This window comes from Maylandia zebra, linkage group LG12, assembly GCF_041146795.1.
Source record: "Maylandia zebra isolate NMK-2024a linkage group LG12, Mzebra_GT3a, whole genome shotgun sequence".
In the NCBI taxonomy this organism is placed as follows: Eukaryota; Metazoa; Chordata; class Actinopteri; order Cichliformes; family Cichlidae; genus Maylandia; species Maylandia zebra.
This window is the reverse complement of record NC_135178.1, coordinates 30,221,811-30,247,676: the sequence shown is the minus strand read 5'-3', so window position 1 is coordinate 30,247,676 and position 25,866 is coordinate 30,221,811. Positions and strand designations below refer to the sequence as shown.

The window sequence follows — 25,866 nt, the reverse complement described above, 5'->3', positions numbered from 1 at the left end:
AATTCCTGTTTTCTTTGCCCCACGAGAGGTTTAAAAACAGGATTTAAAATTTAAAAAAAATTGGTGTGTTTCTCTTTGTGCACGTGCATGCCTTTTACAGTATGAGTAAAATCATGATATTATCATGTTAAAAAACCAAAGGCTTTTATTTTTTTAGTTTAAGTAATTAATTGATTTATTTTGCAGAAATATATAGATAAATGGAAATAAAACAAGGAGCAGTCGGCCAGTTTTTTGGTTATGGGATTTTATTAGCTTCCATTAACCAATTTTAAACAATGACAATAGGCAAAAAGAAAAAAATAATAATTAAAAGGAAAAAAAAAGCAACTTTAGGGCTCATGTCTGCTAGTACCTCCTCTACTCTGTAGTATATTAAACTGCTGCCCATGTGTGACTATGTAACAGTGTAATAGATTTTGTAAAATCTAACCTGTTTCGGTGAGGTTGGATTTTTCAGCAGTCAAATGTACCTGCTATAAAAGAATGTTTTTGCTTGCTTGATCTACTGCTATCAGCTGGCGTTATCAAAGAGAAATAGTTTTTTTTAAATGCATATTTTTAGAAGTCATGTGCACTGGTCTGAAAACAACTTTACTGGTATCACAGCCAGTGTAAAAGGTGGAAGTAGTTACTATGATGTAATCCACTGGTTAAGAAGCCTTAAGATTAGTGCTTTTATTGTGCCATCTTAGTTTTAAAGAAATGTGATTTCCTCACTGAATAATGACTTATAATTGATAGATTTTTAGGCAGTGAGCGTGATGACAGAATACCATGGATAATACTCTTCTTTTTTCTTTTCTTTTTTTTTAAATGACCAAGATTTTATAAAATAGGCTTATTTTTTGCATTCAATGCGACCCAAAATGAGCGACTAAGTTCATAAACACATCGGGTCAAGACAGATCAAAACAGGTCAAAACAGAAAGCCATTTTTCCAGTAGACTTATATAAGAAAATAAAGTCTCTGCAAGAAAAGCTATTGTCATCTGTGACAATAGCTTGACTTGTGACAGAGTATACTTTAGGTTTAAGGCACTTCTGCATTGGCTTCATATTCCACAACCCAGAAGCTACAACCATCTTTTATACTGTCTACGACTGATACTATGTTGGAATGTTCTAGCAAGATTTGGAATGGCAAGGGACATCTGCAGAGTTAGACAACTTTTCTGAAAACAAAGCAGTGCTCATTTTCTGTCAGAAAAATAAGGCAACTATTCCTGTGCAGCATGTTGAATATTGACTGTAAAAGACGCCTAATCATCTTAGTAGTATGTGCAACTATGAGAAACAAAACAAAAATTAAATGAATAATCTGTAGAAAAATAATTGCCATATGATATAAGGCATTAATTGACCAATAAAGATGACTTCTAAGAAAAACAAAATTAAAAAGTTATCTTGATTCTGCATTTACAATTCTGCCTAAATCTGTGCAATGTTACCGGTGGCACCAAACATGAGTTAAGTCTACCCTCTAGAAGCTACCAGTTGTGGCAGTTATTTTATTTCATTTCAACTGAATTGAACTGGATTCAGTTTATATAGCAAAATCACAATAACAGCCATCTCAAGGTGCTCTATATGAGGTAAAGACCAGATAATATTAGAGAGGTTATCTCTGATATTTGTAAAGGCAAATAAGTTAAACTATTTCTCTCAGGACAAGCTAGCAGTAGTTTAATAAGCGTGTTGTACATTGTGGTTTTTGCTGACATTGTTATATATATATATTTTTTACAGTGTATTTCTTTCTTTGATATCAAATACAGTGCAAGCTGAAATACCCAATCTGCAGTCTCTCAAAAATAGCCTTGTATTTTTTAAGTTGACATCCATATATTTTTAAAAAATAAAAGTAGGTAAAATGGATTTCCAAAGCTGTAAAGTATGAATACATTCACAGCAATTTAAGAAAGATTTTTCAACTGAGAGCATTGCAACACTTATACCTTAAGCAACTATTGAACTAGGATCCATAGGACTGTTCCTTTGGAGCACAGCAGTCTTATAACTACATCGGAGAGCAGAGTAGGATAGATACAGTAATGTGTCCAGAACATACAGTATAGTTGTCATCATCAGTCAGAATATCTATTGCTTTGGTGGAGGCCATACGGCAATTTTTATTCCCCATTTGGCATCAGCTCAGGTCTCTTATCTGTGTCTGTTTACACCGCATTTTCTTTTTGTTCCCAATTCTTTCCATTTCAGACCCAATCATTTGTGTTTTGATGCCAGCGTGTATTTTTCAAATGTTTCTTGTTTAACAAATGATTGAAAATAGAGATGCTTTTAGTAATCAAAATTATGCCCTTGTTTTCAATTGAATGAGCCCACTAAAAAAACATTGTGACAGTTGGTTTAATTTGCTTTCCTAAATGGACCTCTGAGACTCGCCCTTCTCAAACAATTTTGAGTGTAATGGCCTCCATTTTTACATCTCACGGAGGTAAACTGATTTCTACCCTGTACAAAGACAAGAACTCATTCAATACTTGAAGTAAAGACCGGAACATCTTTAGAAAAAAAGAACCCATAAGATCACTTTCACATTGTGGTGGTAGATAGTATTGTGTACCATATTTGCACTGTAAAATGTACAAAATATCACCAAGTTGTTGGCTAGTGGCCTGCAATCTTATTCACAAGCACTTTGAAGCATGTTTATTTATTTACAACATACAGTGTACTCTGAAACAGTAACACATTTATAAATAAATATTGCAATCTTAACATCGTACAGTTCTCCTTTTTTATTGTCGGTTCTTCATGACTCGTCACCTGAGCTTAACGAAGGTGAGGCAACCTTTGCCTGTTCTGAGTCCTTCTTTCCACTTATTCTTTTATGTGCTATCATTCACCAGCAGGCCTATTACTTTCAGTCTTTGTCCTTGCCCTGTCATTCCTTCCTCACCCTCTCAAACATGATTTCAAATAAATAGGTATCTAGAAGGAAAAAAAGGATCATATATTCTTAAATCTTAATAAATCTCTGAAATAAAACGCTACAGTTAATATCTTCCCAAATTAGGGAAAAACATAACAAAGAAAAACATAAAAACCTTCTATTTATCAAAAAGGACAAACAAAAGGAAAAAAACCCCAATATATTCATAATAATGTTCAACAAGCTGGTACATATCCATATCTGTTCGTCAGGTATCCATTCCATTATCATTATCCATTCACATGTCATTCAGTACATCCTGTTATCTCAATGTTCAACACTGCAGGTACTCCTGTCTGTCTGGTTGCCTATGTGGTACATTTTTTTTTAATAATCTTCATTATTAGGTGCTCAGTCAGGCTTTGCAAAGCCCAACCACTTCCTTTTTTTTTTAATATGAGACACTTCAGTCAGTCCCCTTACACTCAGTGTTTCACTGTGTGTGTATTTTTCTTTTTTTTTAAACTTCACAAATGTTCTACTGTTGTCCAATCACAGACAAGGAGATGGGCCAGGGGATGACAGGAGTGATTCTGGATAGAGGGAGAAAGCCATCATTGGCTGCAGGGAAAACAGAAAATCAGCCTCAAATATGGCTAATGTCCTTTCCTGTTTGTAATTGTGCAAGAATAAATGCCTCTGTCTTGGATCCAAGGGAGAAACAGTCTTTTGTAAGATACATCATTTTCCAACTCTCAAGACACTCTGTTGTTTCAAGAAAGAGCACATTTGCCTGAATACAGAGCTGAATGGCAATTCCCACTAGTAACTGCAAAATGCCTGAATTTCTAGTTGAGTACTTGGACTATATATATTTATTACATTTCACATGTTACTTATGAGAAATGCCATAAGAAATGGGTCACATGATAAACCAACAACACATATTCGTCAGAGAACTCATTACGTAACCATTCTGCAGACTCGGCAGGTAAATGTTTGTATATCAAAAGTAGATCAATGATTAGTCAACGGCCACAGCAAAGGTTGGCAATAAACCACACGAGTAAAAAAGACTTCTGAAGGCAGGACATGATGTAAGTCCTTCCCATCCTCGTTTAAATGTAAAGTGGCTTACAAATGTCTGTCCAATAACGTACCCTGAATTTACTGTAAGTATCTATACAATGGTTTACTAATTTTCTGAAAGTAAACATTTAAAACAATAGTGACTTTATTATTGATTTTTACACTAATATTTTCACAATAAATAAAACAGAAAAAACTCAAAGTTTTTTATTATTTGCTACCATTAATTTTAGTGTGAGCTAGTGATGCTTTTCATAGCCTAAGGGATGCTAAATGTAAGCGTCCCCAACCCAACACAATGTCTCTTAGATACTCTTCCAGACACATCATCACACTTTATGTTCCCTTCACGCTTCCTATATCCCTCCCATTCTCCCTCCATATATCCACTGCAAAGGCATTATAGGTGAATTGTACTCATTGTCCATTCTCCCCCTACTGTACTAATCCTCTGCCCCGCCATTTCTCAGTTTCTTTCCCATCAGTCACAGATTGTCTTGTAGCCTTTCCATATAGGTTCTGATTTCAGACTGACCTAGGTCCATATCCTGGCACACCCACTTGATATCATCTTCACTCCCATTCGTCACCAGGACTGATGAGTTGGTGTATGGGCCACCACCTGAATTATCATTGGGCAGAACAGTGGCAAAAGATGTGAATTTGACGCGTTTGCGTTTGGCCGCTGCAACAGCAGCTGCAGCTGTGGCTTGGGGGGAATTATTCAGATGCTCCTTTTGACCTGTAGCATCTTTGCCACCAGTAGTGATTGCTGAAAGGCACTGATGCGATTCTGGAACAGATCTAGGCAAGGTTTGTCCATGGGTGACACCCCGATGTCCACCTCTGCCACCGCTCCCACTTATAGTGCCCATTCCCATTACCAAGGTGTTACCAGCCCCATTCAGTAGATACTTGTTCTCCTCGTAGCCCCCTTCATTGCGGTCAATTATGGTGGTGCACTCATCCGGCATGCCACCCTGGCATTGGTCAGGGTGGTCTGCTAAAAGGTCAGCCTCAGTGCCAAGCCACACCCAGTCGTGGGCATGGTTCATGTTGCCTCCTGCCTCTAGAACTGGGACTTGCTTGTGACGGTATCTGCAGAGGAAAATTCGTAATGAAACATCAATGGAGGTAAAAATTTAAACAGATGCAGTTTCATGACTATAATCTATAGGCATTATCAGACAATACAAGGAATGACTGCAAAAATTAATACTCAGATAAAAGTTGAGGATTTTACCCCATCAAAATATCACTAAAAAGTTCAAGAAAATTTGAAGGAGAATTAAGTCCAATTTTAGGTTTTCATGGTACTAGCAAAGCAATAAGTGATGCATCACGGGTCTGTTATCCATCCATCCATTTTCTCAACTGCTTAACCAGTTTTGGGTTGCTGGGAACTATCAACTTACATTTGGTGAGAGTCATTTGTCATTTGATTTGTCTCTTAAAATCCACACAAAATAGCAGCACACAAAGGATATGAGAACATAAAACATGTTTAATGCAAAAACATTTATCTGAGAGGTATGCTGGATTTTTGTGCCAACCACCGCTGCTTTCCACTGATCACTTAATAAGCCACAGAGCAATTAATGTTCTCTGCCATTTTGAAACAAAAAGGAGAGGACAGAATCAGAAAAGAACAGATAACTGATTACTGCATTTGATCAGCTGATTTTAGAGGCTAAAGCGGGAGGAAGGATGACTGGAAGGATGCAATCTTATCACAGGTAAAATAAGCTCATTGAACATTCCTGCTATTGTAAGGGTAATTCATTATTTATTTATTATTTTTATAATTGTTTAGGCTCAGTGATATGTGTTTCTAATAAACTAGCCTGTTGATATGAATACTTCACTCCCAACTGGAGCAGTAGTTACCTCTCTAAAAAGTAAAGACTGAGTGTATCAATGGGATCTTGAAAATCAGACAACAATCTCTACACTTGAAATTGTTTTATTTTCAATTGACTTCTCTCAAAAGGTTTCTCTCACAAAATAATGTGGTTGAGCAAAGGTGCTTATGCCCATCATTAAATATTGTTTGCAATGAATAAGCTTTCTTACAGGTTTTAACTTTGTACAAGACATTGATCTGGCTTAAATTTTAATCCTCCAATAGACAATGGTTACCTAATATGGGCATATTAGGCCCATACCGATTACCTGTCAAAACCAGCTTTTTGGTTCATAGATCCTTTCAGTTTCACATTATATTCCACCCATATATTAACTAACCATAATGGACCTGCCTCAGTATTTAATGTGCATCATGTTTTGTTGCTGAGTAACATGTTTAGGTTTTCAGGGTTTTTTTGTTTTTTTTACCTGAAAGCAAAGCTGACACAGTTGATGAGGAAAACCAGTATTGCCAGGCAGAATACTCCCAGAAGGGCATACATCCCAATCTCCAGGTCTGACAGGCCTCTAGTGGGCTGGGTTAGCTCACTGTTTCCAGTCCCCGGTACCTCCACTGGTGCTGGGTAGCTACTGTAGTCGCCTGGTTGGTTGGGGCCACTGCCACGACTACTGCTGCTGCCACCACCAGCACCTTTGCCACCTGAAGCACGATGGGTTACTGTACTCTTGGTTGTTGAGCTAACCTGAAAATGGAAACGAAAACACAGATATAGTAAATGGTTAAAATATGTGGATTTTGTATATTCATTTGGATTCACGTAAATACGGCATTATTACACAAGACTGACTCCCTCTCCCCATTCTCCTGCTGGCCTGCTCGCACACTACGCAGCGACATATTGTCCTCTCTGCATCACAGTTATGTTATTTACTATATTTAACACAGCAATTTTCACAGAGGCAGGAAACATTGGGAGCTCTGTGCTAAGCATGGATAATGATCAGACTATATGTGTGACATACTGGAATGCCCTGGACCAAGAAGGTGCACAACCACTCACAGTGATTACACTACTTAAACAAACTAAACTTTGATGATTAAATGTGTTTATCCAATGTGAGTAAACTCTAAAACTACAGTTTAAGGAAAATACTCTTAAAAATATCCTTTCCTCACTGTTTTATTATTGTTTTTTTTTTTCCCATACCTTCCTCATGGCTCCTTCCTCTCGGTCCACTGCTGCACTGTTGGATTTCCACTCTCCTCCATCTTTTGTCCGTTGTTCACTGGTGCTGTTATCCAACCCTCCACCATCATCTTGCCCCCCTCTTCCCATCACTCCTCTTTCGTAATTTTTTGCTCCAAACTTAACTATAACATTTCCAACTCCAGATGCCAGCACACTCTTCCTTTTTGACTTCTGGCAAGTTTCAGAGATGACCATCTCTACTCGAAACAATGCCCCCTGCCCATCACCTTCTGCTACTACAATGGGCCAGTGCTGTTCCTAAATGACAACGAGAATGTGGAAGTTAATACCTTACAGTTTAAAACGCGTTTAGGCAGCTTTTGTTATGACTTTGCAAACTATAAATAAACCTTAACTGAACTGAATTGAATTGAATTTGGGCTTTCTGCTCTAAAAAGCATGATCTACAAATGTATAAAACTGTCACTTGTTTGCACTGCTGACAATATAAAGGAAGATGCCAGTACCTGATTGGTAACAGAAATGACATTCTCATCAAGTGAGACAGCTGAAAGTAGGAAGTCTTTTGGATCATATATATCCAATGGTGTCACTGAACCATCACTGTACTGGATCCATGCACTGATCCCAGCTTCCTGAAAAAGAGAAAAAAACCCTGCACAATTACAACTGAAGCTTTTAAATAGTTCATACAGAAGATCAAAGAGAATATCTATCACTGATACTTTTTCTTTGCACAAGATAGAAAGAATGTTGTCATCTGATATTTCAAGCAAAGATAACTGACATCAACAAAGAGTCCTTGCTTTTTATTGGCTGTTCCCTCTTTCTTCTTTTGTGCCTTGCTTTATTTTACTTCCTCGCCTGTCTCTGTGATTTCTGATCTGTTTCCTATCATGTTTCCTATGTTTGTCTTTTTTTTGGTCTTGTTAACACCTGATCTTGCTTTTGTTCATCACAGTACATTCCTATCATGGGCCATGGCATACAGTTTTATACTTGCTGGACTCTTGTAAGTTTCAAGTTGGCTCCTTGGTAAAGTTCACATTTTATGCACTCAACGTGCCATTCTAAAAGTGTCTGCATTTTAGTTTTCTATTTAACGAAGTGAGTAGTGAAAGAGGTCATCTATGTCCACTGTGATTGACCATCTTTGAACAGAAGAGGTGGCTTACGACACCAACTGTCTGCCACCTACAGTGAAGTTTTGAGATCCCTTACTTCTCTAAAGTAGTTCACTTTAACATCATTGAAATTGTTAAATGCTATTGTATAAGCTTGGGAACTACTTGATGGAACACCTTTCTTCGACTCTGAGATTGGCCCACAGTCACTCACCTTTTAGAAAATACTCAAAGTCCACATTCACAGACTCAAAAGACTGTGGCATGCTCCTGTTAAATCCTTAGGGCAGTGTAAAATCATCAAGTACATGAGATGTCGCTGACATTTAACCTTTTAGGAACCCCTTCCATACATTTCTGCAGGTTTTGCCCAGTGTAGTTATCCAGATCTAATACCACAGTAATTTCAAACATGTTATCAGGAGAAGCACAAAAAATTGGAAAGCTAATATTAGATATTACAAAGTGTCAAAGACCCAACTGTGTAACTTTTTAATCTTATTTACTGGTATATGGCATTTTCATAATGTTGTCGTAGTCTTGGGTCATTTGTCCCAGCCTTTTAGAATTAATGGTGTTTTGTGATTTCTTTGTGTATAATATTTTGGTTTTATATTTTTCAGTATCTTTTGGGCTCCTATGTTTAGTTTTCATGTTGTCTTGTCATGATGTCTCATCACCCTTTCCTGTGTGTCATTCCATGTTTCCCCAGCCTGTCATGTCTCTCTCTCTTGTGCTCTCTCATCCCCTCTCTCTCGTGTTCCCTCACTCCTTCTCTCATCTGCCTCTTCCTGCCATACATCCTTCCAAGCTTAAGCCCTCTGTCTCCCTTTGTTCAGTGTGAGGCTGCTTGTTCGTCTTCTCCCGTGTTCCTGGGCCCTAGTTTTTCCATTATCCCTGTGCTTTGCTTCTAGTTCAGTTTTTCCAGTTTATTTTAGCTATTGGTTTTGGTTTCTCTTATTTTGTACTTTCGTGTTCCACATTCAATAAACAGCGTGTTTATTGAATGTGAACCTTTATAAACCATTTCTTTAAATGGTCCTGCTTCACAGATTTACATTGACAAACAGCTTTGTTCTTCTTATTAATAAAAATAAAAAGACTAATGCACTGATATAACCTAGTAAGTAAGATTTAGTACCTTTTTTTAATAAACTGCAGGATCAAACCTGTATTTTGATTGAGGTGAGCTGCTTAGCCCTTGGGTGGTATTTATGTTGTGGCAATTTTAAAACAAACAAACAAAAATAAGTATGAAGACAGCCTAACATATTCTATATAACTTCATAAGGTATAAAATAAACTTTGGCAATGTCATTAAAAAATCAAGAATAATAAGTAAATGGTACCTGTTAACTGTGTTAACGGGTATGTGTGATGATATAACGGATCAAAGTGGAGACGGAGACGGGTTAAAAAAAGATTTTTAAATGTTATAACAATTTTAGTTTCACTGTGTTTGTAAACATAGGTGACAAATTCATTTTGCGATTTATTTTTTTTATTTATTTATTTATTTTTGCCTGTCCAGTTTGGATCTTTAGCCATCAGAATTGTTGTCTGAAGGCCAAGAAAGATGCCAAGTGGATTTACTTTACCAAGTGGATCATCATGGCCTTGCCATATTGGTCCATTTGATTGACCTTTATTATAATTATGTATTTATTTTATTTTCGTTTTTTAAAGACGGGACAGACATGACTGGGGGATAGGACAGGGAGATGAATGAAAGAAAGAGAGGGAGAGAAAGAAAAATAGAGGGGAGAAGAGATGGTGAGAAAGGGGGGAAGAAAAAAAAGAAAGAAAAACAAACAAAACACCTGGATCACCTGTATGGAGATAAAAAAACCAGAAGAGAAAACAAACAACAAAGAGCAACATAATAAAAACAACACCATCACAATAAACTAGCTAACAATAGATAACAGTAGATACTTTTTTAATTTCACCTGTTGAGAATGAAAAAAGAAAACAAGCCGAAGAAAACGAGAGCACTAGAATAAACAACATCACGATGATCTATGGGAATATAACAGTAAATACTAAATATTAAACATTATTGTGCAGCACCTAAGATCGACAGTGTGCTTTGAGGTAGGAGCCAAAAAGGGTGTAGTTTGTGTGTGTGAGCACCCGTGTGTACACCTGTGAGCATGAATGCACTTGTTTTTAAAAGGTTCCTTCATGTAATGATCTGCTAGAGGGTGTGGGGAGCCACAGCCCCGTCCACCAGGGCATGAAGCAGGTATGGAGGAGATCAAAACTCAAGACATCCAGAGGCCCTCAGAACACAAGAGACCAAGGAAGACCAACAGAGGGGCAGCCGCGCCACTGTCCCAGAAAAGCTGAGGAGAGTCCCAGATGAGGGGTCACTCAGCAGCCGCGGAGCAGAAGCCAGGGGGGGTGGCAGTGACGTGCCCGTGAGCTCCGCCGGCAGCCAGCTGTGCCAGAGTGACCGAGCCCCAGGCCAAGAGGCCAAGGGCACCCCACCCCCGAAGTGGCCTGAGCGAGCCCCAGGCTCCAGGCCCCGATAAGCAGCCACCAAGGAGTGAGCCAGTGTGTACCTGGACGCCCATCCTCCACCCGCTCATATGTAGTGTTGATGCATGTGTGTTCTAAGGTGCATTTAAAACCCAGGAGGGCATCATTGTTGCGATTTAATTTCTTTTACTGGATTGTATTTAGGGCCTGAAGTTTCATTTAAAAAAAGAAATGGCTGTTGTAATCGGTTGCTGCTGTAATTGCTATAGTCTTGAAGTTACACTTCCCTAATTTGAAACTGATTATGGGAGAGATAGCATCTAGATAATGTTCGCAGTGCAGAATTACTATTTAAGAGCCATGATTACAACCTTTAGGGAATTACTGTGAAGAGAGGAACAGGCAACGATGGTGGCCATCATTTCACTTGTGTAATAAAAACCTAAAGGCAGAGAGTTGTCTGCATGTGAATCACATGGCTACATGCCCAAACTAGATAAAGTGAGAGGATGTGATGGCTTGCAGAAATGTTTTAATGTGTGAGTAAAATCACAGATATTCATAAGAACAAAAATCTTTTTATATAATTCATCCATCCATGTTCAGTGTGTCTGCCTCTGGCTCTATGAAAGCTGGGGTATGCTCACCCCTCATGCAACCTTGAACTGGGTACTCATCTAGCTGCATCTTCTTATTGGAGCCGAGAAGTAAATCTGAATAACAGGATCATAAAATTTTAGCAGATGTAGACTTGACGTAAAGTGATCTCCTACCTGTTTAGGTGTATGTAGCAGGTCAGCAGCTGTGGTTGTTAACTGTATGGCTTGAGAATTTACAGGACTTGGACTCAAACTAAGGGACAAAGATGCAACCAGCTGGACTCCCAGGTCAGAAATGGTGACCTTCAGGTAAAAAAAAAAAAAAAAGCAGTATTAAAAAAGTTCAAGTTGTAGTTTTTGTCCCCTTTTAAAGGTTTGTTATTCTGATGATGATCCTAAAATGTAAAGTCAGTCACTTTAAAACGGGGTAGATTCAGCACATTTGGAACTCTTTAGATCAGTAATGGAAGACTGATACATTAATATAGCATAATTACAAAATAAAAGCGATTCTTCAAGCGTACAACTTTTGTATCAGACATTATTTAGACATTAAACATGCTATAAGTAAGAGTACAGTTCACACTTTAAGTAAATCACAACACTCTTTGTATGCCATGCCATGGTCTGATGCTGCATTATTTAATAAATATGCATAATTTGAGTTCATTGTGTACAGGTGCAGCCCTAATAAACACGTGTTTACTTACTCTGTGAGGAACTTTGGTTGTTGTTTGCTTTCAGATGTAATTAATCTTAATATTGGCCTCTGGTAGAACCTTTAATCTGCTAAATTGGACTCAAGAATATATATAATAAAGCAATATTTACCTTGTCATCTAATACAGTTACAGTCTTCTCTGCCAGTATCGAGTCAGACAAGGGGGACAGAACCTGCAACAAAAGACAATACAAAAACATATTTAAGTTCAAGTTTAAATCACCTATCCTGGCAAGCTAGATGTTAAAAAGCAACGAAATATGAGTTTTGGTCTCATAGTTTTGAAAAGTATATAAATAACAGGAACAAGGTTATGTTGTGGCTTATAGGAAAATCATTCTACAAGAAATGATGTTATTTATTTTGTCAAAAGTGGTCAATGGCAAAAGTGCCCAAAAATGAACAAATGTTGCTGTTTCAATGTAAAACAGTGGTTTACTCAGACACACAGACTCAGACACATAGTGTTCACTACATGTACACAGACTACTATTTCTGGACACACATCTGTTTTCACGGGCGATCGTGGCTCAAGAGTTGGGAGTTCGCCTTGTAATCGGAAGGTTGCCGGTTCGAGCCCCGGCTTGGACAGTCTCGGTCGTTGTGTCCTTGGGCAAGACACTTCACCCGTTGCCTACTGGTGGTGGTCAGAGGGCCCGGTGGCGCCAGTGTCTGGCAGCCTCGCCTCTGTCAGTGCGCCCCAGGGTGGCTGTGGCTACAATGTAGCTTGCCGTCACCAGTGTGTGAATGTGTGTGTGAATGGGTGGATGACTGGATATGTAAAGCGCTTTGGGGTCCTTAGGGACTAGTAAAGCGCTATATAAATACAGGCCATTTACCATTTCACATATAAAAAACACATTCACGTCATTTTGGACATTCTCTCTTATTTGCTTTGTGAGGAAATTTCTTGTGTGGACTGAGCCATTGCCTCTTCTAAACCAAATGACTTTAAGAATCTTATTTTTTTTGAAAGGAAGTGTATTTAATTTCTTTTAACTGTTAAGTAAATAGAAAGTCCAAGGATGTTCTTGAAAGACATCCAACAGATGCCAAATATTTTTTCAACCAAGTCTAAATGTCAAGAAAATGTGTTGAGATTACAGCTGTTTAAATGTTTGCTGATAAGTCCTGCTACTCAGCTGTCATCTTGTTAATGCCTTTATTCAGCAGCAATTTTGAAGCATTAACTAAATGCAAAACTGAATTTAATGTCTTTGGTTACCAGGAAAGGTATTTCTAAAAACTCAAATCCAACACCCCCCCCCCCCCAATATTTTTTAACTTTAAAAAGTTTGCTGAATAAATGAGGTTTAAGAAAAGCTTCTTTTCACCCCCCAAGGAAATCATACTTTTTCTATTTTTTGGTGATTTGCTGTGAAAGTAATTGGACATTAGTAAGTACAGTTTTTATAGAACAAACAGTAAAAAACATTGTACAACAGAAATGCATAAAATAGCTTTTTTGCTGTCTGAGTGAATATTTCCTTAAGGTGAAATTTTAACATTGTCAGTGCAAGAGCAGTGAGAGCCACCATTGTGCCACATAAACTTGGAGTAGTTAGGAGGTTAACACACACAGACTGATCATCATTGATTCATTTCTGCACAGCATGTCTTAGACACACATGCAAATACATACAGACAAACATGGATCTGTAAAAGCTGATGGTGCTGGTATTGCATGTCGTTAGCTTCATAGCATAAGTGCCTAAGTCATTGACTTAGTCAATTATGCTATGAAGCTAACGATGTGTAAAGAAAACTCAGGGAAACTCTGCTGCTGTCATCACACAGCGAAGCACACGCTAAGTAACGAAAACACATCTACGCACAAATGCACACAGACCGTGTTCCCGTCTGCATTCCAGCTGTGCCCCAGTGTGTCAGCATTCAACTAAGACAACAAGGCCAAAACTAAAGACAACTCAAATGAAAACAGAGTGGATGAAAAGAAAAAGGGACAGTGTAAGTAAGATGGCAAGCAAGCAAGAGAAAAATAAATAGAGTAGGTGTCAGAAGGAGAGGGACAATGACAAATAGAGGAGGACAGTAAGTGAAAGGGGCAGAAAAAAGGAGCATGAAAAAGATTGGGGTACAGATGAACAGGGAAACAGCAGACAGACACTGATAGAGATTAGGGGGCCCATGTTGTAGTGTACTACTTCGCCCAGCGACAGGAGGACAGGCAGATCTGATTGGTGTACAAAGACAATCTCGCAGCAAATGTGTCAGGGCGTCAAACTTAATCCCACCCTCAGCAAGGTAACAAAATGCAATGACTGACGGCTCTGGGATTGCTCCTCAAGACCGGCAGAGAATAACAAGGTGAGAAAGAGAGACTGGGGATAGAAAGGAAAGAGAGACGGGAAAAAGAGGAAGAAGCGAGACTCAGGAAGACAGAGCTGGGGGCTAAAATTGAAATGTCAAACTATCAAATGATGCCTGTCGACTCTGGCATCTCAGTGGGAATTCTCGGTAAATTCTCTCTCCTGGCTCCCAAACGGTCCACAGCTGTACATGTGTGTGTTTGTGTGTGTGTGTGCACGCATACATTAATGCAGAAGTCCCCTGCTAACACACACCCAGCTGTTACCAAAAATCATGCCACTTATGCACTGAACTTCAGTCCAACCATTTTTTATTTACTTGTTAATGGATGTGAAACATACTCTTCAACACAGTAATGAATGCGACCATAAAAATACATAATTTCTATATATGTGATGTATGCAAGAGAGAACAGAAAACAACATAAGACGACACTGATGAGGACTGCGAAACATTTGGTGGTTTTGCTTTAGTTCTGCTACATAACCATGCATAAGTAAATAACAGAATAAGCCACAGAACTATCCTCCACTGTCACACTGAGTTACAATGGCCAGGCTCATTGGAATGCAGAAAGTGCACAACTGTGTTCAGTGTGTATATGTGTATAATTTGTGAGCATCACGCTGAGATGTCAGGGCCAAATTCAACATTTAATTGTGGCTAATTGTATAACAAGCTAGCAGGGGAGGCTTATATATGAGGAACGGGGATAGTGTTTACATCACCGGAGTACTTATGGCTGTAATGTGAAGTGCCGAATTACACTGCACTTGACATAATGAGTTCTTTCAACTGTCTTTTTCTGGACTTTGTAAAAAGCAGTGAATACATTGCTTGTGGAATTTCTTTTTTTTTTTACATACTCAAATACTGTATGATGAGTAAATGACCCACTGCAGTCAGTTTCTTAACTTTACTATAGGGATGAATATAGACTTCAGTAAGCAGAAAGGGTTCTTTTGGTGTTAGAGCTTATAATATCAACCAGCTTAGTTACAATTGAAGGGGAAGAGATGGGTTGCACTTTTAGTGATGAAGCAAGCAAGAGAATACCTGTATATTGGTGTGTCCCAGGTCCCGCCCGATTACGATTCGTCCATCTATTAATCTGGCAATGCGAGGCTCTTCTATCTGCAGAATACAGAAACAGGAGGCAGTCAAAGGATACATTATTTATTGTTTAGAAAGAATTACAATAATAATATACTATTGGGTGCATCTCTTAATTTTTGAATTCAGGTGTTTTCAGTCCTATTCCAGTGTGATACTCTGATACAATTTACTGCTATACCAAGTCAATTTGTGAAATTTCTGTCCTCCTAGATATACCACAATCAACTGTAAGTGATATTATTACCAAGTGGCAGCTCAGGTACAAAGTGGCAGACCATGTAAAATTACAGAGTAGGGCTGCTGAGTGCTGAGATGCATAGTGTGTAAAAGCTCTGCTGACTCAGTAACTGCAGAGGTCGCAACCTTCTTAACATCAGCAGAAAAAGCGTGTGTTGGGAGCTTCATGCCATGGGTTTCCATGGCAGAGAAGCTCCTGTAGGTGCTATAGTTGTTCACACAGTTCATCTGTAAATGCAAAAAATCAGGACGTATGTTTTGCACTGTCTATATATTAAGCCACTTTACAAGTACTTATTAGAAAGTGTCACTGCCCATAGCTGTGAGCAAATAATTTATATCTCAAAATGTTAAACTATTCCTTTTGTGAAGAAGCCATGATCTGCAAGTGAATAGAAGGGTACTGTTTGTGAGCATTTGTGTATACCCACCTTTAATTGGTCCAAGACCAAATGAGTGATATCAACTTGCCAGTCAGCACCCAGCATGTAAACCATCTCTCCACCTGGGTCAGAAGGTTCTGCGACAAAATGAGTGAGGACCCGCACCAAAGCATACTGGTACTGAAAGGTTAGAACAAGGCCAAATTCAGACTCTGATGCTAAAGTGCACAACAGACTCTTACTTCAATGCTTGTGATTAAACAAAAACATGGCACAGAAGTACAACTCAGTATCAATAACTCAGTATTTAGGCAGATATTATTCAGATTAAACTGCCTTTAAAAGAGTTGTGATCACTCAGAAACAATACTGATTTACAATCAAATGATACCTGTAGGGTGCAGCCTTTGCCCTTTCTGTCATCGTCCTCATCATCTTCACTGTCTCTGGTGGGTCTGAAAAGAAAAGAGATAAATAAGGAAGAAAGAAATAAAATGAAGGGATGGTGAGATTATCCAGTAATTAAATGTCCCCTTTCCTCTCTCCTCTCAGCTCCAGCTGATGTACTGAATAATCTCATCTTCAGGTTACACTTTAAGCCAAATAAAGGACACTTGAGTCTCTAATCTACATTTAACACATTTAAACATTTTACTTGAACATTAAGCACTTGTAATAAGACTAGGATGGTCAAAATATTTTAAACGTAACTGGTCAATTTTCTATTCTTGTGTAATACTATCTGTTGGGCAGCAGTAGATCCAAACTATAGAAATGAGTCTTTGCAACGTTATAAACAACATCAAAAATCTTTTACATTATAAGAATTACATTAAAATGAAATGGAACAACATATGTAAAAATCACTATAACTAGGGGATTTAATAGAGTCTTGAGCAGAACTACATTTGCAACACTACTGAGTCAAAACAGAATTATTGTTTGACTCAGTTTAACTTGGATTCTTTAAACCACCTTTAATTGGTCCAAGACCATTCTTCTGCTTTCATATGGTACCAAAAAGTAAAAAAAACAACTAACTAAATCATTATATTTGTATTTAAAAATATTGGTCAATGTATTTTGTGTTGTTAATCTAGTAAGCAGCAATCTACTAATAAATAGACTTGCAGCTAAGACAGCTGCATGTCTTTCTTCTTAATTATTTCTTTCTTTTGCAGAATATAGAAAAATACAGTAGTCATTAATTAAATCAGATCTAATCTAATGAAATAAAACATAAGAAATATAAAATGTACTATGAATGTACTAATTTTTCAATGCTAAAAAACAAGAAGGCAACTTGTCTCGATTCGTCTCTAAATGAAAATGTATTTTTATCTCAGAAGGATGCAAATAAACACATTCTTTCTCCTTTGCCTGCCTCTGTGAAATCTATCATTGACCATATACAGGCACACATAGGATCATATAATCACATAAGAATATACACACAGAGGACTGCATCTGTGTCTTATATCTTTACAGTACCTATGAAACTCAGGTAATATTACAGGAATTTTCTTTCCATTACCCAGTGCCCCAGTTGCACATGTGTCTGTGTGAATGTCTCTACCTAATAGTGCTTGTGTTTCACTCTGTCAGATAGTGGTTTGGGGAGATGGAGGTGTGTTTGTGCACACGGCTTGGTGGCTGCGTGAGCAGAAATTGCCAAAATTGAAAAATAGGCCCAGCAGAACAAAATGGAAGGGTGGCAAGATGAGAAATAGGAATAAAACACACAAACACACATACCTGTCATACAAATACACAATCAGAGATAGAAGCACAAAAGTATAATGTTATTTAGAATCATTAAAAGCTCTGTAAATGATGAAAACTTCCAATGTAAACATTAATGCCAATGTAAGTTTTGGCAAGAAACACTCAATTTCTATTTTTAACATCCTGTTATGTGCTTTGTAACACTGGTAGGAATAAACAATATTGTCAGTCTGCAACTTAAAAGTGATACACCTTTGGTTCAGCTTTGAGAGAATTTGGAAAATATGGCATTGTAAGCTGTAGTGTGTATATATATATATATATATATATATATATATATATATATATATACACACCAAAATGAAAGACAAAATAAAATTTCTCAGAGAAGAGTAGGAAATACAACTCAACAAATGCATGAATTTTTGTGACTTCAAAAACTAGCAGTTCCTCACAGTTCACTGCTCGATTCTAACAGAAATTGCAGGTGTTTGTGTTTCCCTTCTGAATAGTCTTAAAATGTGTTTCTTACCAAAGAAAAAAAAGTCTTTGTAGCATAAATGAAAATGGTGTACGTAAAATGCTCTACATTTTGACAAAATTATGCTAATGCCTACACCTTCTACCGTGTGTTACACTCCCCCATTCCCTCAAGGTCAGACAGGCAAATTACCTCTTGTTAGTGATGATTGGCACCCTCCAGCCCTTGACCTGGCTGAGCTCAGTATCTGACAGATCTATCTGAAGCGGTAGCTTGGGCACCCAGACGGTGAGCTGAAGCTGAGCAGATAGGTGCAGGTATGAGAACTTGATGGTCAAAGACTGCCGACCACGCATTTCTTTGCCATTCACCAAAACCTTGTCACAGTTTGGAGAAACCTAAAAATAAATGTATAAATAAAAAAGAGGGAAAAAACAGTTTGATTGAGACTGGGAAAAACGTGCATGCATGTGTGACATTTTAAACAGAAATCAAATGAGTTGCATGAGTTTTTTCCACAGAAACAGATGCAGCTTCTGTTGTGTATTGCTCAAGCACAGCCTAAAGCAAGTTTTCACAATAATTATAGTGTTGCATCCAGTAAGATATTTGTCACTGATTTATAACAAGTTTATTAATCTTGTAAAGCACTTTGCAAAACTGTTCTGTAATGTGCCCTGAAAGAAAAGGTTAATAATGTACTTCTTCCTGTTACATTAGTGGCATTTCAGGTTTGCGAATTCTCTCTTGTTATCTCCGCCAACGTGAAGCAACATATTAACATTTAACAGCCTCGAATCAGTAAATCGCAGTCATTTTAAGACATTAGCACAATTTCACTGAATACATAAGATGACCAACAAGAATACTGTGAACCAGAATACCAAAATGCATGATTTCTTTTTTTTGTTTTTAAAAAAACAGTCTAAAGCTTTTTAACACTCTATAGTACATATTTGTTTTTTTGAAATTTAATGTTGCAACACAACACCTTCTAATACGGTGATGAGTGGAAAGGGGGTTTGAACTTTGACCTCTGGGTAGAGCAGTCTTTTTAGGAACCAAAACTGCATGGGACATAGCGCTAACAACTGGTAGGAATAATGTTTGTTTCTATACATATTTAAAATGAAACAACTTCATTTATAAAATAGGTTTATGGATTTCTGAAGAAGAATCGATTTTTAAATATAGATTTTAATTTCATTTGGTTATGCAAACACTTTTTTTTTATTTGTTCCCAAAGGACAACATTATGCAGTTCAACCATCTTTCTTATTGCATTAATGCTAAAGCAGTTATTGTCCTGATTAATGCTTGTTTTAAGTGAGTGTTGGGATATACACTTTTAGCAAACCATCCAGTATATGACCCCATATGAACTGACTGGAAAGGGACATAAGGCAATGGAAAATCCTACAATGTATTCTGTTTAATTTTAATCTTTTTCAGTGTTTTGATTAATCAATGTGCATTTTTTTTACCAGCAATGTCTTTGTCAAAAGATAGAAATAATCAGTCAGATTTGAACAGAAAGTTACAGTTTGCTAAAATACTGCATTGGCCGTATTTGCATATTTATAGCTCTTTATATAATACCTAAACTAGGGATCTGTATAACATATTGCAAATGTGCATGGATAGCCAACAAAGGAACCAAATAGAGTTATAAGGTGAGAAAAGGGAAACAAAGAAAGCAATTCTTCTCCTAGTGACAGCAGAGAATTATGTGTTCAAGTACCTTAAAAATTGGAACAAAAGTTCAGCAGCTATGAAATAAAAGCAAGGGCAGTTACAATTTCCAAACTGGCATAAAGTCAGTCTAATATTATTTATTTATGACTGCTTTAGAAAAAAATATATTGAGAAAATTGCAATATTCAGAAAATGTAATATGTGTAAATATTTAATCATCAGTTGGTGCAAAACTGTGTTAAGTAGACTTTCTCACTATTTTTTCCTGCCCCACCTATTCTTATTTCTGCATCTTTATATAATTCTATGGCCATTAATCCATTCCTGAGAAGTTTATAACTTCTCCACCCTCTCTGTCTCTACACTACACTTCTCATCCCTCCTCCCACCCTTTCTTTCATCTCCCAGTGCCTCAAATGTTCTGTGCTCCCCACCCATTCCTATTTAACCCTAAAGCATATGAACATCCATTTCCTGTTATCTGACGTCTTCACCCTTTTTTGTTTTTACACCCCAGTCTTCTTCCTTTTCTAAATCTGCCATCTTCTGTTTATTAGGTTTTCCACTCAGCTGCACCTCATATTCAATCCCCGTGTTGTAGAAATTAGTGTATCAGACATCACTGCTTACAGATGACTTATTTAAAAGCTCACACCACCCACACTACAGTTTGTTTTTTAAAATCTTTAACTGTAAACAACTTGGCCTATTGTGCTGTACACCATTAAGGTGAACTCAATTCGTCTAAATATTCATTTTATCTCTTTACAACCTGTTACTGTTAAGAATGATTTAGTTATTGCAATACGACAATGAAAGACAATGGAAATGTTAAATAGACATAGTAAAAACACCTACATCTTATCCCACTTTAATAAACATTTCCCAAAACTACAGTGTTTTTTGCAAAAATTCAAAAACCTTTTTTATACAAACTGCTACTGCTATTTGGGTTTTTCAGGAAGTTAAATCTACACTGAAAAAAAGGCCGTGTTGGATTTACTTGATTCAGTAGTGGACATTGGTTGCACACAAATTTTTTGCTTTGGCAGAAACTTAAACAATTGAGTTAGTTGTCTGCCTCTTATAACTCCAGTGATTTTCCTGCAGTTTGACATCTCGTGCGATCTTGTGAATTTCATGAGTTCAGCAACTAACCACTCTTACTAGATTGTATCATGTCATCTCAACAAGAACAAATTAAGTTGTTGAATTTCATACAGATTCTTCATGATTTAATTACATTCATAGAAACATGAAATTATTGTGTTTAAATTACAAGTTAGACTTTTTTAATGCAACAACCACCCAATTTACTTAGAGGCGGCTGCTCGATTTGACTGAGATGGATGCCTTCCTGAAACCACGATCCAAAGCGTGCGAGACTGAAATCCCGTGCGGTGCCGCAGTAAGTTATTGACTTACTTCACTCGAACATGATATGAACAATTTAATCTAGCCTCTCTGCATATCATGTAGTTTCTACACTATATAGTTACACTTAACTTTAAAGCACGAGGCACTTATGTTAAATACACGCAAGATGCTTACGTAAATCCAAGAGTTGGCCAATCCCTTTTTTTCAGTGTAGTCTATTTTGGGTACCGTTTCCAGACAGTGTTTTTTTTTGTCCTGTTTCTCTCCCCTTAAACCCAGCTGGTTGTGGCAGATGGCTACCCCTCCCCGAGCCTGGTTCTGTGATGGGTTTCTTCCCAGTAAAATTGAGTTTTTCCTTCCCACTGTCGCCAAGTGTTTGCTCAAAGATGGTTGTTCGATTGTTGGGGTTTTATATTTATTGTTATGCTCTTTACTTGCGCCTTGAGGTGACCGCTGTTGTTATGTGGTGTTATATAAATGAAACTGAATTGAAGATTAAATTAAAATCCAAAGAGAACCATCATCTGCGCATATCTCCTCATGTATGGTAAGTTCTCCTCTTAGTGAGATGAATAAAAAAGGGATACTGACTTCTTCCAACAGTTACTCAAAAGTCTGTGATTCAGTGCTCTTGCCTGATGAAGTTAACTATTTTAGTTATAACATCAAAAACATGGTTCATTTTTAGTACTGACTTACTGTACACAACACTTTATGACGTATAATACAGTGCAAAAATACCAGATTCAGTTCTGGGTTTACTGAAGTCACTTTATCTTCTATCCGCTACAAAAGTCAGACATTTTTCACTGTCAGATTTGGACAGCCATCGGTTGTAACACCTGCCAGTTTGCCCATTTCAGCCCAAGCCTATCAAAGCATGCAGTTACCTCCGTAAACCCCCACAACCTCACCTGTAGTCAGCCTGGAATCCAGAGCCACACCACTGTGCCAGCCTCTCTCTTCACATGGCGCTGTTGCCTCCTGTGAGATTCCTGACACCCCTCCCCCACCCATCACCTTCACTCAATACCAGGTTGAGATGCAAATGAGGAGACTTCACTCAGGCAAGTCTGCTGGACCAGACGGAGTGAGTCCCCTTGTCCTCAAGACCTGTGCCCCCCAGCTGTGTGGAGTCTTTCATAAACTGTTTATGCTGAGTCTGAGTCTGCAGAGGGTCCCGGTGATGTGGAAGACATCATGCCTCGTCCCTGTACCAAAGACGCCACGTCCCAGTGGCCCCCAGGATTACAGGCCCGTGGCATTGACCTCCCACATCATGAAGACCCTGGAAAGGCTCATCCTGGACCAGCTGCGACCCATAGTAAGACCACACCTGGATCCCCTTCAGTTCGCTTATCAGCCTCGTCTCGGAACTGAGGACGCCATCATCTACCTGCTCAATCGTGTCTACACCCATCTGGACCAGCCGGCGAGCACTGTGAGGGTCATGTTTTTTGACTTTTCCAGTGCTTTCAACACCATCAGGCCGACCCTCCTGGGTGATAAGTTAGCAGCGATGCAGGTGGATGCTTCTCTGGTGTCCTGGATTGTTGATTACCTGACAGGAAGACCACAATATGTACGTCTCCCACAGTGTGTGTCTGACAAGGTGATTAGCAACACAGGGGCACCACAGGGGACTGTCCTCTCCCCCTTCCTCTTCACCCTCTACACCACAGACTTCAGCCACTGCACAGAGACCTGCCATCTTCAGAAGTTTTCTGATGACTCTGCGGTGGTTGGATGCATCAGCAGGGATGATGAGACAGAGTACCGGGCTGTGGTCGACTCCTTTGTCACGTGGTGTGAGCAGAATCATCTGCAGCTCAACGTGGCAAAGACCAAGGAACTGATCGTGGACTTCAGGAAGACCAGGAAACACTCGACCCCTGTTTCAATTCAGGGGGTCAGTGTTGACATTGTGGAGGACTATAAATACCTTGGAGTACACATTGACAATAAACTGGACTGGGCTAAAAACACCACAGCACTTTACAGGAAGGGCCAGAGTCGTCTCTATTTTTTGAGGCGACTGAGGTCCTTCAACATCTGCCAGAAAATGCTGAGGATTTTCTATGAGTCTGTTGTGGCCAGTGCGATCCTCTATGCTGTTGCATGCTGGGGGAGCAGGCTGAGGGTCGCAGATGCCAACAGACTTAATAAACTAATCCGTAAGGCCAGCAATGTTGTGGGGATGGAGCTGGACTCCCTCAAGGTGGTGTCGGAGAGGCGGATGCTGTCCAAGATAAAGACAATGTTGGATAACACCTCCCACCCACTCCATGACATGCTGGTCAGTCACAGGAGCACGTTCAGTGAGAGACTGAGATTACCGAAAAGCACCACTGAACGACACAGGAAATCATTCCTGCCTGTGGCCATCTCCCTGTACAACGCATCCACTTAACACACTGTTTGCTGCTACAACTACACATGTTTCTTTTTCAGCTATTTATTTATGAGTGACTTATGTATGTATGTATGTATGTATATATATGTATATATTGTACTATTCTTAGTTAGTGTATTGTCTGTCTTGTCTTAATGTTGGTTTAAAATGGAGCACTGTAACAAAAAATAATTTCCCCCAGGGATCAATAAAGTATTCTGATTCTGATTCTGATAAACAATTCACTCCCTGTCGTGGTCCTTTTCATTCAGCACGTTGCTGCCAGCTCCTCCGTAATCTCAAACTCTTTCATTATCCCATGCAGAGATGGGCAGTAACGCGTTACTTGTAACGCGTTACTGTAATCTGATTACTTTTTTCAAGTAACGAGTAAAGTAAGGGATTACTATTGCAAAATCGGTAATTAGATTACCGTTACTTTCCCGTAGGAACGCTGCGTTACTGCGTTACTAAAACCGTGATTTTTTTTGCGAGAATGTCTCATGACAGTGACGTAAGCAAGTGCGACGTTGGTGACAGCAGCTGTGTGCAGATCAACAATGGATAATATATCGAGTGCGGGAGAGAGTATGAGCGTGCAGCGTTTAAAGCGTGGAAGTACTGACCTTACTTTGAGTTTGATTCCATAAAAAGTGACAAAAACATTAGCGTCCATCGTGCGTGGGAAGAAAACTTCTTTTTACAGCGAAAAAAAACCCTAAACTTCCGAGCAAGCACCGAGTAGCTACGACGTGATGTGAAACTCACAGAGACACTCGCGCGGATTCTTCAACTGACCGCAGCACACCTACACCAGGGTAACCCTCCGCCTACCCTGCTCCTGCTTTACAGGTGAAAATAGAGCAAAAGGACCGCTGAGTCTTTGACTTTATTTATTTTCTGCTGTGTTTTACTTGCATCTGTTTGAAAGAGTGAGTGAAAACACAAAAAATATTTTATTTTATGTGCTGGAATGTGTAGAAAATAGGTTTAAATGTTAAACTAATTTATTCAAGTCAGAGAATGTTGCATATAATTAAATGTTTTGCTTGATGCATAAAGTTAAAAGATTAAAACTGATAAAACAAGTTAAAAAAAGAGACTTTTCCATTTGATTACATTTTGTATGATGGATTATGTAGAAAAAGTAGAATTGGGCTGAAAGATCTATCACTTTATCACCTCTTCAGGTTGTAAATCGTGTTTTTAAAAAGTAACTAAGTAACTAAGTAACTAAGTAATTAATTACTTTTGAAAATAAGTAATCAGTAAAGTAACGGGATTACTTTTTGGGGGGAGTAATCAGTAATTAATTACTGATTACTTTTTTCAAGTAACTTGACCAACACTGATCCCATGTACAAAGATGAGTAACTAGGCTGTGTCACAGACATCACAGCTTTTGTCCACAGCCACGGAGAAAAAAAATCAAAATTGTCTGTTTTGTTTTTCAAGCTCCAGATCTTTGAAAATGTCCTCGATCCATTTTGTTATGGTTCGCCTGGAGAGGGGTTCATTCTCAAGTGCTTCTGTATATTAGCACGGTAGAGTGCACCAAATACTCTTTGTGGGAAATTACAAAGCTGGTCTTGACTGCTCTAACCATGTTTAAAGCTTCATAAAAGGTTTTTGTTGCTTTTGTAGCTTTGCTAGCAAATCTACCTTTCTGGTCTATTTCTCTATGGGTGTTTGTTCTTATAATGGTGATTCATACTGTGACCCTTTAGCATATGGAGGACAATATAAGCTTATAAATTTGCTCTCTACAAACAAAGAAAACTGTTTTCATTCTGACTTTAAAAAAATAAACTCTCAGAAGTGCACGTTTATGTTATTTTAATTTCCCATTGAGCTCTCATGCGTCTGTTTGGGACAATGCCCCTGTCTAGCCTAAATAGATAGATGTTAATGAATTGTAAGTGCATAATGTAAGCTCAAACTGAATGCCAGTTCAAAGAGGAATGGTCTGACCAATAACTACTGAGTACTTAAGATGATAATATATTAAATGAGTAGTCCCATTGTAAAACGGACTAGTTTTTGCTAGATGATGGATGTTTTTTTACCGTAGGCACTTGAATTTGGAACATGTTAGCAAATTAGCAAATTAGCAAACGTTTATTATAGAGCAATCTTGGAACA

General features: G+C 38.3%; 1 protein-coding gene across 1 annotated transcript in view; it reads right to left on the bottom strand.

Annotated features, from left to right (window-relative positions):
• Positions 1 to 261: 261 nt before the first annotated feature.
• Positions 262 to 25,866, bottom strand: part of si:dkey-215k6.1 (transmembrane protein 132C) — a 293,749-nt gene continuing 268,144 nt past the window's right edge. Inside the window, exons 7-16 of the mRNA XM_004546915.4 lie at positions 18,453 to 18,658; positions 16,446 to 16,509; positions 16,103 to 16,234; positions 15,375 to 15,452; positions 12,098 to 12,160; positions 11,441 to 11,569; positions 7,569 to 7,697; positions 7,060 to 7,359; positions 6,320 to 6,594; positions 262 to 5,083 (exon numbers count right to left, since the gene is read on the bottom strand). Coding sequence (XP_004546972.1) covers positions 4,471 to 5,083; positions 6,320 to 6,594; positions 7,060 to 7,359; positions 7,569 to 7,697; positions 11,441 to 11,569; positions 12,098 to 12,160; positions 15,375 to 15,452; positions 16,103 to 16,234; positions 16,446 to 16,509; positions 18,453 to 18,658 — 1,989 coding nt within the window. The 3' untranslated portion in view covers positions 262 to 4,470. The remainder of the gene's footprint in view (positions 5,084 to 6,319; positions 6,595 to 7,059; positions 7,360 to 7,568; positions 7,698 to 11,440; positions 11,570 to 12,097; positions 12,161 to 15,374; positions 15,453 to 16,102; positions 16,235 to 16,445; positions 16,510 to 18,452; positions 18,659 to 25,866) is intronic.